The 16,121-nt window shown below is 37.0% G+C and overlaps 1 protein-coding gene across 1 annotated transcript; it reads left to right on the forward strand.

Moving 5' to 3' along the window:
* The first annotated feature begins 255 nt into the window (after nucleotides 1-255).
* On the forward strand, nucleotides 256-13,923 carry htra3b (HtrA serine peptidase 3b). Its single transcript, XM_079866239.1, has 9 exons — nucleotides 256-986; nucleotides 4,906-5,005; nucleotides 7,560-7,782; nucleotides 7,887-8,081; nucleotides 9,021-9,053; nucleotides 9,346-9,460; nucleotides 9,598-9,655; nucleotides 9,756-9,851; nucleotides 12,894-13,923. Exons 1-9 carry the CDS (start codon nucleotides 572-574, stop codon nucleotides 13,060-13,062), a joined length of 1,404 nt encoding a protein of 467 aa, XP_079722365.1. The 5' UTR covers nucleotides 256-571; the 3' UTR covers nucleotides 13,063-13,923.
* The last annotated feature ends 2,198 nt before the right edge of the window (nucleotides 13,924-16,121 follow it).

Here is a 16,121-nt window from a genome sequence, read left to right on the forward strand (position 1 = left end):
CGCAAATTAAACGTAGCTGGAAATATGTTTACGATCGTCTGACACTTTTTCACATAAACACGTTTAATTTTAAATAAACCGCATAACCCTTTTCAGTCGAGAGTAAATTAATTTTAGTAGGCTACTGTTTATTGTTAACTTTGTTTTTGAGCTGCAAAAAGAATAGATGAATCGGTTCTCTGAAAAGAAATGAGTCGGACTTCCCACATGTGAATACTCAGCGATTTGGGGTAAACGAAATTCCCCGCCTCCTCTAGGGAGAAGAGAAAAGCAGACTCCAGTCGAGGATGTTGAGATGGTCGGCAGATGCAGAAGTAACAGCACCACACATCAAGAGGTTTCACACTGCTTTAATCATTTGCACGTGGAATATCAGATATACCACCAACTGATCAGATTGGCTTGGATAAGAAATATTCCTCTTTCTGGGACAACATCTTCACACTGGTCTTTCAACTGAGCCTACAGGAACGCACACATCTAATCGGAAAGTCGCTTTTTGCTTTGGAAATCTGATGCGTAATGGTGATCTCCAGAGGGCTGTCTGAAAATTAATACGTTTTCATTTAAAATGCAGGTCATTCCGTTCGTTTCGGTAGTTTTTCTTTACATTTTAAATGCTTTTGCGGATACTAAACTCAAGTGTCCGGAGCGCTGTGATGTGAGTAGGTGTCCGAGCCCGAGCTGTCCGAGCGGGTATGTGCCGGACCGCTGTAACTGCTGTCTGGTGTGCGCGCACGGAGAGGGCGAACCGTGCGGCCGCAAGGACGATCTGCCCTGCGGGGACGGTCTGGAGTGCAAGCACCCGTCCGGAAAGAGACTGTCCAAAGGGGTCTGTCAGTGTAGGTACAGCAGTAAAGTGTGTGGCAGTGACGGGAACACGTACGGGAACATCTGCCAGCTGAAGGCCGTGAGCAGGAAAGCGCTGCAGCAGGGTCTGCCCGCGGTCACCAATGCGCACAAAGGACCCTGTGAAAACAAGCAAGGTAAGTGATTTGTGTATAGCAAGATATTTAACATATATCAAAACATGTATGTATGCCTTTATTTGTGCTGAAAATGTAATCATTAATTAAATGGGATTTAATCCTACCACAATGAAATAAGTTTTTTTCTACAAAATCGTAATAAACGAATGATAGTGGTAGCAAAAGTTAACCCATTGTGGTACTTTTTTGGTGAGAGAAATATGGGATGACATTAGGTTACCTCTTCATCAGCTTCTAGAATGCCAAACTTACATCATGTAGCAAATACAAGCCTATACCCCCCCCCCCCCCCCCCCCCCCCACACACACACACACACACACACACACACACACACACACACACGCGCACACAAATGGGGGCATGCCATACATTTCTGGGTCATTCCACAAAAGGTGTTTTTTCCCACTTTAACTTATACATTCTTTGTTTGTATAAAATCTTGAAGAAATGTATTTCTAAAAATCCCCATATATATTATATATACTGTATACTAATGTGTATCAAGGTTTGTGTCAAGTCAAGTCATATTACTGTAAAGCAGCTTCACAGAAATAACACAGTTATTATATACTACAGTTTATACAACAGTTGGTTCTGGTTCTCGAATCTGATTGGTTAAGAGCCTTTCCAGCCATTCAACATTCTATTATTAATGTTGCAAGCAGCTCTACAGAAGACAATATTGTCATTATTCCTAATTTAGTTCAATGTTGATAGAGTTCAGTTCAAAAACAGTGTCAATGTTGCAGAGTCTATCAATTATGAAACAAATTCAATTCAAAGCAGCTCTACAAGACAATAGCCTCATTATTCAGCTCAAGTTATTTCAGTGTTGATATTCAGTTCAATAACAGTGTCGATATTGCAAATTTATCCAATTATGAAACAAATTCAACTCCGCTATAAAGCACCTCCACAGAAGACAATCATTGTTAGACTCAATTTAGTGTAATGTTGATTCAGTTCAGTTCAACAACTGTGTCAATGTTGCAAAGTTAATCAATTCTGAAACGACTTCATAGCACATAGTTTCATTATTCAGATCAATTTAGCTAAATAAATATTCTCATCCAATAGTATCAGTGCAGTTTACCTCAATTCTGGGGACAATTTGGTTAACACACACACACACTTAAGGATTTCACAGAAGAGCAGCTAATATCTCCTTCATCAACACCATGATGACTGAGTCCACAGTGTTTACAAGTAATTCCTGCATTCAGAAGATACTCCATTGAGCTCCTCTAGCGACCATCACATAGCAGAACTCCACTGATAATCAGATGAGCCATCATGGGTGTTTTGACCAATGGGACTGTGACCTCAAACTTGACGTGCAAATGGTGGCTGCAGAGAAGTTCGGAAATAGTGCTCTGTAGAACAGGCATGATTTCCTCTGAGCTTCTCAGTGGAGGTTTGCCCTTTTGCTCTGATTTTGGATAAGACCTCAATACCAACACCCTTTAATTTATCATTAAAAGGAAACATCAAACTGCTTCCAGATCAGCAGTAAAACGTTATCTCTATGCTAACAGGAAGAGGGAGGAGGCACCTATTGGAAATGGTGCCACCTCTCTGGAGACACATTGAATTAAAAGGCTACTGTGAAACTATGTGTATGAAGACAGATGACCTGGTCAGCTTTTTAGGTCTGTTAACTCCATAAACACAACAATAATTGAGCAAAACCAGGTTTAAAGGAGCCAAGCTGGTAACAATCATTCACCCATTAGTTACTGTTGGCCCCTCCAATGCCACTAGCCACTATAGTTTATATATTTGGGGCAAGCGGCAGAACTGTAAGCAAAAGAACCCGCAGAAATCTGAAGAGAAGCAAATCATTACAGCATTAAAAGTCACATAAATTATAGTCTATCATTCTGTACAATTTAGGCTACTGGGTCTAAATCCTCAGAATAAAACTATTCCCCTTGCAATCATTGTATTAAGAAACCCAGTTGCTCACAGATGCTGCCCAGATTGTGTGATCAACTGCTCTTCTGATGTCTCGTCTCTTCACCGTTTCAGACTGGAAAAAATGAATGAGGAAACCATTGAGACATTCATCTTTGGTTTATGCCTGGCTGACTTTGGGTTGAGTGGCGTTTTCCAATATCATATGTAATCGTCTAAATGAATTTGCACACGTTGCCAGTGGAAGTTGACTTACGGAAGTTGAGGTCACGGCTCCGTGATGCAGCCATACTGGAATGTGCTTTTATATGGGGTGTTGCATTTGATTAATGATTAGCAGTTGAGTGTAATTTTATTGAATGCTTCTTTTGGTTTCTCACAGCTTCAAAATGACAAAGCTTAAATTCTTTCATCCAGAAAGCCAGTAATAAAGCTTTACATATATTATGTTATGTGGACAAAATAGCTTTACACATATATTAACCCACTACCATTAAAATGTTTGCGGGTCTGTAAGATTTTTGCTTTTTGAAAGAAATTATTCTTTTATTCAGCAAGGATGTATAGGCCTATTACATTAATCAAATATGACAGTGAAGCGATTTACAAATGATGCTACAAAATAATTAAATATTAAGTAGGCTAGTACAACCTTTTTCTGAGGAAGCTTGTGTCGGAATAAAAAAAATTAAAAGATAATTGTGACTTTTTACATCACAATTCGGACTTTCTTTCCTCACATCTCGCAATTCAGATTTTTTTCTATAGCAATTGCGAGTTTATATCTCGGAATTCTGACTTTTTTCTTAGAATTGTGAGATATTGTTACAAATATTCAGTTGTGTTTGTTCTTAGTTTCGTTTTCATGGACTTTTAGTTTGTATTCATTCGTTTCCTGTGTTCCTTTTGTTCTTTTCTTGTGTTGTCATGGTTACTATGTCATTAGTTCGTTTAGTTCAGCTGTGTTACATTAATTACCTCATTTTTTCAGCCTTTTCCTGGGTTTCCTGAGATAAAGTCGCAATTCTGAGAAATAAAGTTAGACTTGCAAGATATAAACTCACAATTCTCACTTTTTCTTTCTCAATTCTTACTTTTCTTTTCAGAATTATGAGCTATAAATTTGCAATCCGAGGAAAAAAAAAAAAATTGTCTGATAAAAAGTCGCACCCCCCCCCCCTTAAAACTCACTTTTGATCACCAAAATGACATTTTAACATTATAAAACAGTAAAATATTTAAGTAAAAAAAAAAAATGTATTATTGTTTTTTACTGTATTTTTGATCAAATAAATGCAGTCTTGGAGCATTTTGGGTCATTTTTTGTTATTGTTTATGTATTAAACACATTTCTGGGGCTTGCAACAACTCTTAATTACAGCTTAAACACAACTTTAATTAAACATTAACTATTAATTAACAGAGACAGTGATCAAATCTAAGTACAATGTCAGCGATAGCCATTAGGTGTGGTATTTAAAGTACTGAAGTACTAAACAAGGTTTTAAATAGTCTTGAGTCATTAATGACTTCAAATTTTAGGTTAGTAGGACAACAAGGGTGTGCACGCAAAGGAATGATGGTGGTGCCAACACGGCCAAGAGGAAACAGCAGTCAAGCGAAAAACCACCCTGATGTTGGCAGAAAATAACATGCCCTAATTACTGTATCTTTACACACTGGACACACTTCACTGCACACCCAACACAACTCAAGCATGCATGAGGATAAAACCCACCTAGTGATTTTAGACCCAATTATATAGGAACATTTCCTGTGTTTGAAAATACTTTCTCCAACTATCATCACAGTACAACTATCATCAACATACCATATTAATCTGCAGGAAAGAATTTTAACACTCATGCCTGCTAATCATGCCCTCTTGAGCCGGAATAGGACTATAAAAAGACAGTAGCTGCATTATAAAATAAAACTTATGGTGCTGGTTTTTGACCATAGTGGGATTATTAACATGAGTAATTCTTTCTGCTAGTATAGGTCCCACACACCCCAACAGCCCGAGGTACAAATTCAACTTCATTGCTGACGTGGTGGAGAAGATCGCCCCTGCTGTGGTGCACATTGAGCTGTTCCTAAAGTAAGCCCGAACACTTGCAAACACTTTCATGGTGTGGCAGCCATCTGTAGAGTGCTTTAAATCTGTGGGGAAGTGAGGAAGGTTTTTGGCAAACACAGCTGTGTGAGAGTCATTGCTGTCTGTAGTTTAAGCTCAACATATGCACTACTGCTTTTGCCAAGGCTATTCTTTTGTAAATGATGACAAAGAGTGTGGCGTAGAGAAATTTGGTTAACAAATGTTATATATAGACCCATATTTTTATATTATCTTGAAAAATGTATAGAAAATGTGGTGATTAATGTTTTAAAATGCAATAAACCCTTGTGGAAAAGAAGTGTGTTTCATTGCATTGGATGTGCACTTGTAGTGTACTTCAAAGATTAAAAGCATATTTTTCAAAAATTTTACTTTCAGATAATATAATATTAACTCTTTCCCTGCCATTGACAGAAATTTCTGTCATTTAAGACACAACGCTTCCATGACATTGATCCATGTTTATCACTGTTATAGATACTGCAGATAAAAGCATTATGTTAAATAACACGATCATCAACATTAAACGGCATTATAATTCAAAACTGCCTTAAGTTATTGAATGAAATGTCGACCGAGGAATAGGTAGGACTGTGCAAGCTTTGTGTTGATGGACGATATCTACTCCATCTGTGTTTTGATTTTCATTCTGAATTTCATCCAGACTTGACAAAAGCGCAATTTTCTCAGCTTTTTGTTCAGAATGTTGCTTAATGAAACTTACCCACATTCAAGTGTTGAAAAAAAAGCATGAAGTTAGAATAAAATGTAAAAAAAAAAAAAAAAAAAAATCCCTTTTCTTTTGATATATTGCATGTTCATCTGTGCATACAACAAATATTCTGGGGGCCATGAAAGTTTTGTGAAAATGGTCAAAAATGTCGGCGATTGCTGGCAACTTTTTTTTTTTAAACGCTTGCAGAGAAAGAGTTTATGAAATAAAAGGCCACTTAAGTATACTTCACTTCCATGTAAATGTTTCACACTTAAAGCAATAAGTACAGTTTTAAAAAGAGCACTTTGTAACAAGTTTTACTTAAAAGTACATTTTAAAGCATTATGTTTTAATCTTTTGTCAAGTTTTAAAGAACTACACTAATTTCAACATGTAAAGTACCAATGTGATTACCAATGTGATGTACATGATGTAGTGTGTATTTCAATATTACATTTAAAGTTATTATATTTTAAATGTTATAAATTACAACTTCATCATTACAAATGTGTAATTACTAATATATGTTAATACATGACAGAAGTTACTATAGAAATGACATTAAAGTATATTTTAGTACATGCTTGTCAGTCCAGTACATTTTGCAGTACAATTTAACCATATTTCAAAAAGTAATTATGAAATTACATATAAAGATGTACAGTAAGTGCATTGAAAAAAGCACTCTTAAAGGGATAGTTCACTTTGAAATTAAATTTTGGTATGTTTTAGCTTACCTCAAGGGCATCCACGATGTAGGTGTCTTTGTTTCCGCAGTAGTTTCAATTTTGATATTTTTAGGTCAAACTATTTTAAGGTCTTGTCTGTCAGTCCTATAATGCAGGTCTATGGTCACTGTCTCAAAGAGCATGCACAGAGAAGTCCAAATTAAACAATTCCCCATCGTAAGTACACATTGATGGCCTAAGACACGAAACGAGCGGTTTGTGTGAGAAAACGAACAGTATTTATATAGTTTTTACCTCTTGTATACAACCACATCCAAGTGATCTGAGGGCGCGCGCGCATCCTGGTGTGTGACGTGTACGCAGACTGGTGCATAGATATATACACTAGATGTCGCCTTAAAGACATTCGTTCCAATGAACTGCCGTAGACAAGGTGACATTTAGTGTATAATCTATGCACCAGTCTGCGCACACGACACACACCAGGATGCGCGCGCGCCCTCAGATCACTTGGACGTGGTTGTGTTACAAGAGGTATAAACGATATAAATACTGTTCGTTTTCTCACACAAACCGCTCGTTTCGTGTCTTAGGCCATCAATGTGTACTTACGATGGGGAATTGTTTAATTTGGACGATGGGGAATTGTTTTAATTTGAACTCTGTGCATGCTCTTTGAGACAGTGACCACAGACCTGCATTAAATGACTGACAGACAAGAACGGTTTGACCTAAAAATATCAAAATTGAAACTACTGCGGAAAAAAAGACACCTACATCTTGGATGCCCTTGAGGTAAGCTAAAACATACCAACATTTAATTTCAAAGTGAACTATCCCTTTAAGTTCAGCTAACTGCATTTATTATAAATTGAATTTCTAATACATTTTCATTTAACTGCGATTAACATGCACTTACGTTTCTAAAAATGTATGTTCATAAATTATTTCTGTAATGAGTAGTGTACTTCTTCTTTTGGAACAAATCAAAACCAAATTTAATACCAAAGACCAAAAAAACTTAACTGGAGTTTTACATAATGTTTTTGAATCACTCTGAATGATCAAGTGTTTAGAACTAAATAGTGTGAATTTTGTCCGATGCCTTTATATGTTCACTTTTGCCCCCTAGCCACCCCCTCTTTGGTCGGACGGTTCCTCTCTCCAGTGGTTCTGGTTTTGTAATGTCAGAGACTGGGCTGATCGTGACTAATGCTCATGTGGTGTCCAGCACCACAGCTGTTTCGGGTCATCAGCGACTCAAAGTACAGATGCGTGATGGAGATGTGCACGAGGCCACTATCAAGGACATCGACAAGAAGTCTGACATTGCCACTATCAAAATCAACACACAGGTAAGATAAAACTGCAAACTGTTTTTATTGCACTCAAAGAGCAATCTTTACCATACAGAAGTCAAAGTGTGTTTAATCACTACTTCCTACAACCCCTTTGGCAGAAAAAGTTGCCTGTTTTATTGCTGGGTCACTCTGCAGACCTGCGCCCGGGTGAGTTTGTGGTTGCTATCGGCAGCCCGTTTGCCCTGCAGAACACAGTGACCACAGGAATTGTCAGCACCGCACAGAGAGATGGGAAAGAACTGGGTCTACATGACTCAGACATGGACTACATCCAAACTGATGCCATCATCAACGTAAGACACATAATAACCAGAATGATGCATGTTAAGAGTCTTACTGGGTGTCGCATAAGAAGTATAGACAACTTCTGAAATTCATTTCTAAAATCAAGTAATGCTTACTAGTTCGTAATTGGTCCATATTATGGAAATGATGATAAGAGCTGTGTTAAATATTTTGAACATAACTTCAAGTATTGAACAAAAATATAAATTGTGAAAAAAAAAACTTTAAAACAGAAAACTATTGTTCTATATATTTAATCTATTAAAGTCACTCATCTTTGTAATGGTTATACTGCTTCTTTTTTGATAATCAGCATTTTATGATTGTATTTGAGTTTTATTACTGCCTGTTTTATTCTTCTTTAGTTTTTACTTGCAGTTCTGGCAGTTGGTTCTCATTAAAGGAATAGTTCACTTCAAAATGAAAATTCTGTCATTATTTACTCGTGCTCCAGTTGTTTCAAACCTGTATGAATTTATTTATTCTGCTGAACACAAAGGAAGATATTTTGAAGAATGTCGGTAACCAAACAGTTGATGGACCCCATTGACTTCCATAGTAGGAAAAATTTTTTTTAATGAAGTCAATGTGGTTTGTCTGTTTTTTTCATTAGTTTACGTTTTGGATTTATATTTTTGTCCAAAGCCTGAATATTTATATATTCAGTACTTTTGGCATATATCTAACCCCATAGATAAGGTATTTAAAATAGTTTGAGCACCAATAATTAACATAGATTATTATTTCATTTGAACTTCTGAAAGTAGGTTCTTATCAAATTTTGGAGTGATTTTAAAGTGGAAGTCAGATTTTTACTTTATTTTATGTTTTGGATTTATATTTTTGTTCAACACGTGATTTTGGCACAAACCTAATCCCATATATATATACGGTATGTGTATAATTATTTGAAGACCAATAATTAACTTTTTTTCTTCTGTTTTCAGTATGGGAACTCAGGTGGACCACTCGTTAATTTGGTAATTATTTCATACTGTGATATTCTGTCAAAGTTTAATCTCCCCCCTGTTTCCTGTGGCATCTTGTGGAGCACAAAAGATTATTTTTTTAAAGAATATCCACTCTTTTCAATATAATTTGAATATTTAAGTCTGTACCTCAATAATTCACCTTTTGTGTTCCACAGAAGCAAAGACATGGCATGGAGTTTGAGTAAAATATGACGTAGCATTTTCATTTTTAGGTCTCCTTTTAATACTCAAACACACTGATCTAGTATTTCATTTTTCTTCTTGATTTGTCTTCTCTAAGGATGGAGAAGTGATAGGAATCAACACCCTCAAGGTAGCTGCAGGAATCTCATTTGCCATTCCCTCAGACAGGATTACTCAATTCTTAAATGATTCATTGGGAAAGCAAAACAAAGGTACATGGGGCAGCTTTTGAACAAGGGAATTGGAAGGGGAGGTCAGAGTATGAATGATCTGATATTAAAACATGTTTTATTTTTGAGAACCATTCTTGCTGGACTAAATGTGTTAAAACTTTTACATATTGTTTCAGAGACAAGATCAGTGAAGAAGCGTTTCATTGGAATCCGAATGCTCACCATCACAGAAGCGTGAGTGAACGCATGTAAATGAACACCGCTATGCTGTTTAGTCGTGTGTGTGTGTGTGTGTGTGTGTGTGTGTGTGAGGCATTCTGTCTGTCTCCTCCAGTCTCGTGGAAGAGCTGAAGCAGCAGAATCCAGATTTCCCTGATGTCAGCAGTGGGATCTACGTCCATGAGGTGGTTCCTCACTCCCCTGCTCAGAAGTAAGTCTCAGCCAAACCAGATGATCTGTGGTCTTTCATTTGTGGTTGTGCTTCAGAACTCCCAGCCAAGAAGTTTGATCTCTGCCTGTGCTCTGTGGATGACAACAATTTGAAGACTAAAATCAAAAAGAAATGTCAGATTTATATCATACATGTTTATGCAATAAATGCACAGAAACGATTATCGTTAGCATTTCTATACATATTCTAAAATTATGATAAGCTTTGAAGAAGACTTAAAGGAGAATAAATTCCTCCAAACATGACACTGTTATTCAATCTATTACACGACCCTCTGAGATATTTCCCATCCATGGCGACACTGTAGCCTATTTCAGACACTACATCTGGGGCTACTTTAATGTTTTTTTCTATTTTTCTTTTTCGTATCACACTGCATACTTCCTAGCTCTCCTTTCATGAAAAAGCCACTGGCTCCATCTTGCAGCTCAGTTAAAGATTGTAGTGAAAATGATTTAAAGCTGCCAACAAGTGACAAATGACAAACTGGAAGTCATTCATTACTAAAGGAGAGTTGTAAGGGAGTTGTAAGGGAGTTGTGTGTAGTTTCAACCATTTGTGTTTGAAGGATTTTTTTGGTGCTTTAAAACATTTAAAATTTTGTGGCAAGAATGTATGCAGTGGCCCGACCCGATGTTATGTATTCAGAACCAGTTTATATTTAGTGTCTTTCACTGCTATGCAATCACATTTAGATAGATATTTTTATATTGTGCTTATTTGAAAAAGATGGTTACACTTTATTTGAAGGTGTCTGTGCTACAGTGTAATTATACATTTAAGTACTGAGTAATGTTAATTGACAACATGTACCTACTATGGGTTAGAGTTACGATAAGGGTTTGAACACAATGGGCCCTATCTTACACCCAGCGCAATGTGGCACTCGGCGCGACGCAAGTGTTTTTTGCTATAGTTTCAGCCCGACGCAGTTTTCATTTTTACGTCCTGCTTGTTTCATGTTGTTTAAATAGCAAATGCAGTTGCACCTATTTGTGCGCCCATGGGCGTGCTGGTCTGAAAACGAGGTGTGTTCTGGCGCATTGTTGGCGTGTTGCTATTTTGAGACAACTGAAATAGACAGCGCCATTGACCAACTGAAACCTGGTCTAAAGTCAATGGCGGAATATTATTTTTTTGTTATTTAAAGAGCGCGTTAGTAATGCGCCTATAGGTGGGTCCACAACGTGCGTACACTCTGCTTATTACACACACAGGGACGTGCAGCAACACACAAACTAGACAAATATTAAAAATAAAAGGATTACAATGTAAAATATTAATATTGTGTACATAAAGATATGGTGGAATCCGGCTTGTCCCGTAGATGGTCTCCTTGCGTGCTTTAAACTTGCGCACGAGCAGTTTCGTTTTCTCTCTGGAGACGCGTTCAGTCTTTCCACTTGCAGATTTCGCCATGTAAATAGCGAATATGCCATGGCATGAGCACAACTGGCTTTTAAAGGGAATGGGAGTTAGAGACTCTGATTGGTTTATTGCACGTTATGCCCAAAACACACCCATTACTCATTAAGAGAATAGGGACAACCCTTTCAGACCATGCGCCGGGTGCGTCGACCATTTTTCCCATCATTAAACTAGCAAAAGTGGATTCGGACACGCCCTATATAAGTGCACTTGCACCGTGCGCTTTAGACCATGTGCTTAGATCGTTAAAATAGGGCCAAATAAGTACTTTTTTTTTTTTTTTGGGACGTAAGTGCATAGTAGTTAAAGACACCTTAAATAAAATGTGACCCCTATTTTGTAAAATTCCTGAATTAATTATTTTACAATTATTACATAATTATTTACATTGATTAGCCCTATAAAACCCACTATATATTTTTTTAAACGTATTGGGCAGTCTTTTGTGTTGCGTGTGAATATACATTTATTATTCGTTTGATTTTCTAACATATGAATAAGCTGCTTTACAACCAATCTAAAAGTTCTATGCGAATGCCAATTGATATAGGAAACTTTGGCCAGTTGTTTTGTACATTATAATGATTACAAACCGCTCCAAGACTTGGGTTGAAGATCCAAACTTTATTGGGACAATCCAGAATCGTAATCCATATAACAAGCAAAGGGTCAATATCAAGGCAAACAATCCACATAAGCATGCAACGTGGCAGAAAACACAGGCAAAAAGGGTCATCCAGAATACAGACAGAGAATCAAAAAACCAAGACACAGAAAACCAGGATAATGCTCATAAATGTAGTGTAACAACACACAAGACTTCACAAAGAATGAGTAAAAACACAGAGCAAGATAATGAGACACAGGTGGAAGTAAACAAACATAATGAGTCCAGGCAATGGGTTATGGGAATTTAAGTTCATGATGGGAAAGCAAGGGAGTCAGGAGGATGTAACAGTGGGTGTAACAGTAATGGACTTATTTAAACTCTGGCTCTAAGATAAAATACAGGTCAATATATTAAAGTCCCCCTGTAGTCAATAATTGTATCCCTTAAAAGTCATCTTTTATCATCGAAATGACATATTTAAATGTTTTTTTCCTTGAATTTTTTTTCTCCATGCCTTAAAATAGCTTGATTGTAACTCTGCACCTTTGCCTCATTTAGTATACGCAGTTCTATGAATATGCAAATTAGCCCCGCCTCCACTCGCTCACACCAGCTCAGAGATCCACTCGTTGATGATCACACGTTGATGTGACTGGTTGAGGTGATTGGTTACAAGGTAGTTTGTGGCGTCAGAAACACCAGCGATTTCAAACCACAATTTTGAGACTGACTTATGAATTTGCACAATAAAAAAAGCATATTAAAAACACCACATAGACATATAAACAACATTAAAAGCTTTATTTTCACCACAGGGGGACTTTTAACTTTCATTTTAACTAAAATCAGTATTTTATATTTACGTATATTTTCATATTGCCCTGATCACAACTGCCGCCGTTTATTTTGTGATAATGACCGACTGCTGTATGATACCGTAGGATACAACCGACAATTGTATAATTTCTCCAAACGTATTTCAGAGGGGGCATCAGAGACGGTGACATCATCGTTAAGTTAAATGGAGAGCCACTGATGACCACCAGCGAACTGAAGGAAGCGCTCAATCAAGACACGACTCTATTGCTGGAGGTGCGCAGAGGCAACGATGACCTGCTCTTCAACATTGAGCCTGACATCATCATGCAGTGATGTCATCAGATCTCAGACTGTGAAGCATCAAACTTTCATCATGTCAGTCATGCGCTGTCATGGCCAGAGGAATGTCTAACCATCCTTCTACGAAACACCAAGGACCTCTTAGCTGAGAGGAATCTAACCCTGAGCTTTCGTAATCTCAGTCAAGTCTGCCAAGAGATTTTATATGAAAAGCATTTCACAACAGCACGCTCTCTTTGAAGCAGGCTTGAAGTGGAGAATGATTTAGTTCATGGCTAATTTGAAAGCTTGCAGTACTGTATTTTGTAGAAGAAGACAATGCTGGTGGTATTTTTGAAGTTTTGTACCGGAAACAGCCAAAAGCCAAAAATGTAATATTAGAATATTTAATAAACAATATAAATGTACATAAATAACCGCATAATAATACATACATAATTAATAATAAATACATGATAATAATGAATAAATAAACATAAATACTAATAAATGACATTGTTTTCTTATAAATATTAGTGTTATTTTTTAAAAATCTTATAGATGTGGATTATCTTAATAATACTTTAAATGTAATTCATTGCTGAAACTTCATTGTAGCACCAGTGGCAAGAATCAATTGCTGTGCAAGTTTTTTTTTTTTTTTTTTCTTATATGACTGTCATGAAGAATGACATTTTTATATGGTCATCTTGTCCAATCAAATGTTGTGTGCTAGAGATCACAGTGAGATTTGTTCATGTAATCTGTTAAACAGTCTGTATATGCTCTATTCATGTCCCATGTTTGTCTAAAATGTCTACAGCATGTCATATGACTTGATTAAATATGCTCTTATTTTTGGTTCTCTTCAGCTGGATCTATGAACGTTGGACCTATGAAATAAAACTTTCTCAGAAAATAATCACTTGGTGATTGCTGGATGATAAAGTAGGGTGTGTGCTGGATTTCGAAAGAGCAGTCAGTTGAAAGTAATTTAAAGACGAGCCTAAATCATATTATTTGAGATAGATACTATAAAAAAGGGAAAGTCTGTCAGGTTGACTGATTCCTGATGTTTGGGTTGGAAATTCCAGAATACCCTTCAGAACTTTCCAGTACACAAAGCTTTTTCTCCAGTTCTCACAGTCAGGACAGGACCTGCGGATCACAAAATCCAGACATGACACGACTGCATATTTCAAGCTTTTACAGCTTTAACTTATTCATTAATATAGGCCAGTATCTTTGAAGAACAACGTTAAGATCTGCACATTTAACAACATATTATGCTGTTAAGATATAAGGTGCATCCCATTCATGTACTTATGCATTATTATATGACATTTTGTAGTTGTGTGTTCACAACAAGAAAAAGTGCACTTCAAATACCCTGATAATTTAACCGAAAAATAATCGAACCGAAAAAAACCCCAAAGTGTGGAATGTTGGACATTTCATGCAATCAACAGTCACAGCTTTCCTTAAAGGTATTGCGGAGGATTTTCCCGAATTTTAGAAAAAAAAACGCCCTCTCCACTTTTTGAAGAAATGCACATGCGCAACATTCTACCTGCTCCCGAGAGGGAACGCCTATTAAACGTATGCACGAGCTAATCATAGCTTACATTAACTTTTACTAGCAGTGATTTTAAATGGATTTCTCCAAATAGCATGCCAAACTTTACCTGTCAAGAAACTTCGCGACTGCAGTGGGAAGCCCAACCTGTGTTTTGAGCGCACGCCATCGTGTGAATCGTGTGCACGAGCACATACGACGGCCTTACGTAAACATATCACCAGAATGATTGACACTTAGGAGGACCAATAGTCTTGATGATCCACCCGGAAAAAGAAAATCCTCCGCTATACCTTTAAGTAAGCAGTGACACAACTATAGACTTGTGAGCTGAATATTATTGTTGACTATTCACCTTTTTCCACCCCGCCCACTTTTAATACTTTGTGCTTCCGCATTTTGTCATGGCCAGGACTCCCTGGGAGAAGAGTTACTGTAAATCAGTGGGACTTTTCCTGGTTAAATAAAGGTTAAATAAAATGTTGTCACCCGACTTCCGCTAAACTGACACGGCACATCCGGTAGCTAGTTCAGTAGTTAGAAGATTGTTTATAGCTAGCCAAAACTTTAGCGAAATGACAAATAACGTTAATTCCGTAAATGTTTTAAATTGGGAGCACGGAGAAAACTTTGTACAAAGATCAGATGGTCTCATATTGTCCCATCCATCGTCATTGTTAACGTGGGTATAGACGATATGAAGAAGTGGCCAGAGGGAACCTATGGGGACATATTTAACTAATGTTACTCAGCCTGTCAGAAGGAGTTGATGGAGCAGCAATGAAAAATTATAAAAGTACTGAGGCCTATCAATAGTGGGATAGTGGGTCGTGTACCCTTACACAGTGAGGGTGATTTCGTCTTTTTAAAAGCAAATGTGCACCCCAGCCAGTCGAGCAGTCCAAACCACTCTACGTGGGTGCTAGTTAGTAACCAGGGATCAGTGGAGACTACTGGATGTTCGTGCATCGCTGGTTTGGGAAGGTTCTGTAGCCACGCAGCCTCTATATTATGGAAGGCTCTCACACACATTATTAGTATTTATTATTCATGAAAATATCTTGCAACGTTCGTGTTGTTAACATAAGTATGTTATAAATGTATATATTTAAGTATATTAACATGTGTTTGTGACATATACACAGCTGATGACCTGATGACCATCGGCAGGCTAAGTATCTTGTCAGATCTTTTAATTGTACATTGGAGTAAGGTAAGTGAATGGAGTCCAGGTAAATAAACAGTGCATGCATAATTATTATGCAATTTGATTTTCTGATGGCACATTTGACCAATTCCAAACCCCATCAATCTTAATATCTACTATTAATTGTGTATTTTAGATGTGCATATTATTAAGCAGGTTTTCTTTATGCACATCTGAATAAAATGTGTTTTTTACTTCAAGTTTTCATGAACAATTATATATCACTTATAAATAATTAAATACAAAATTAATGCTAATTATTAAGATTGATATGGTTTGGAATTGGTAAAATATGCATGCACTGGATATGCAAAAGTTAAGGTAAAGGTA

This window comes from Squalius cephalus (genome assembly GCF_949319135.1).
Source record: "Squalius cephalus genome assembly, chromosome: 3".
Taxonomy (NCBI): domain Eukaryota; kingdom Metazoa; phylum Chordata; class Actinopteri; order Cypriniformes; family Leuciscidae; genus Squalius; species Squalius cephalus.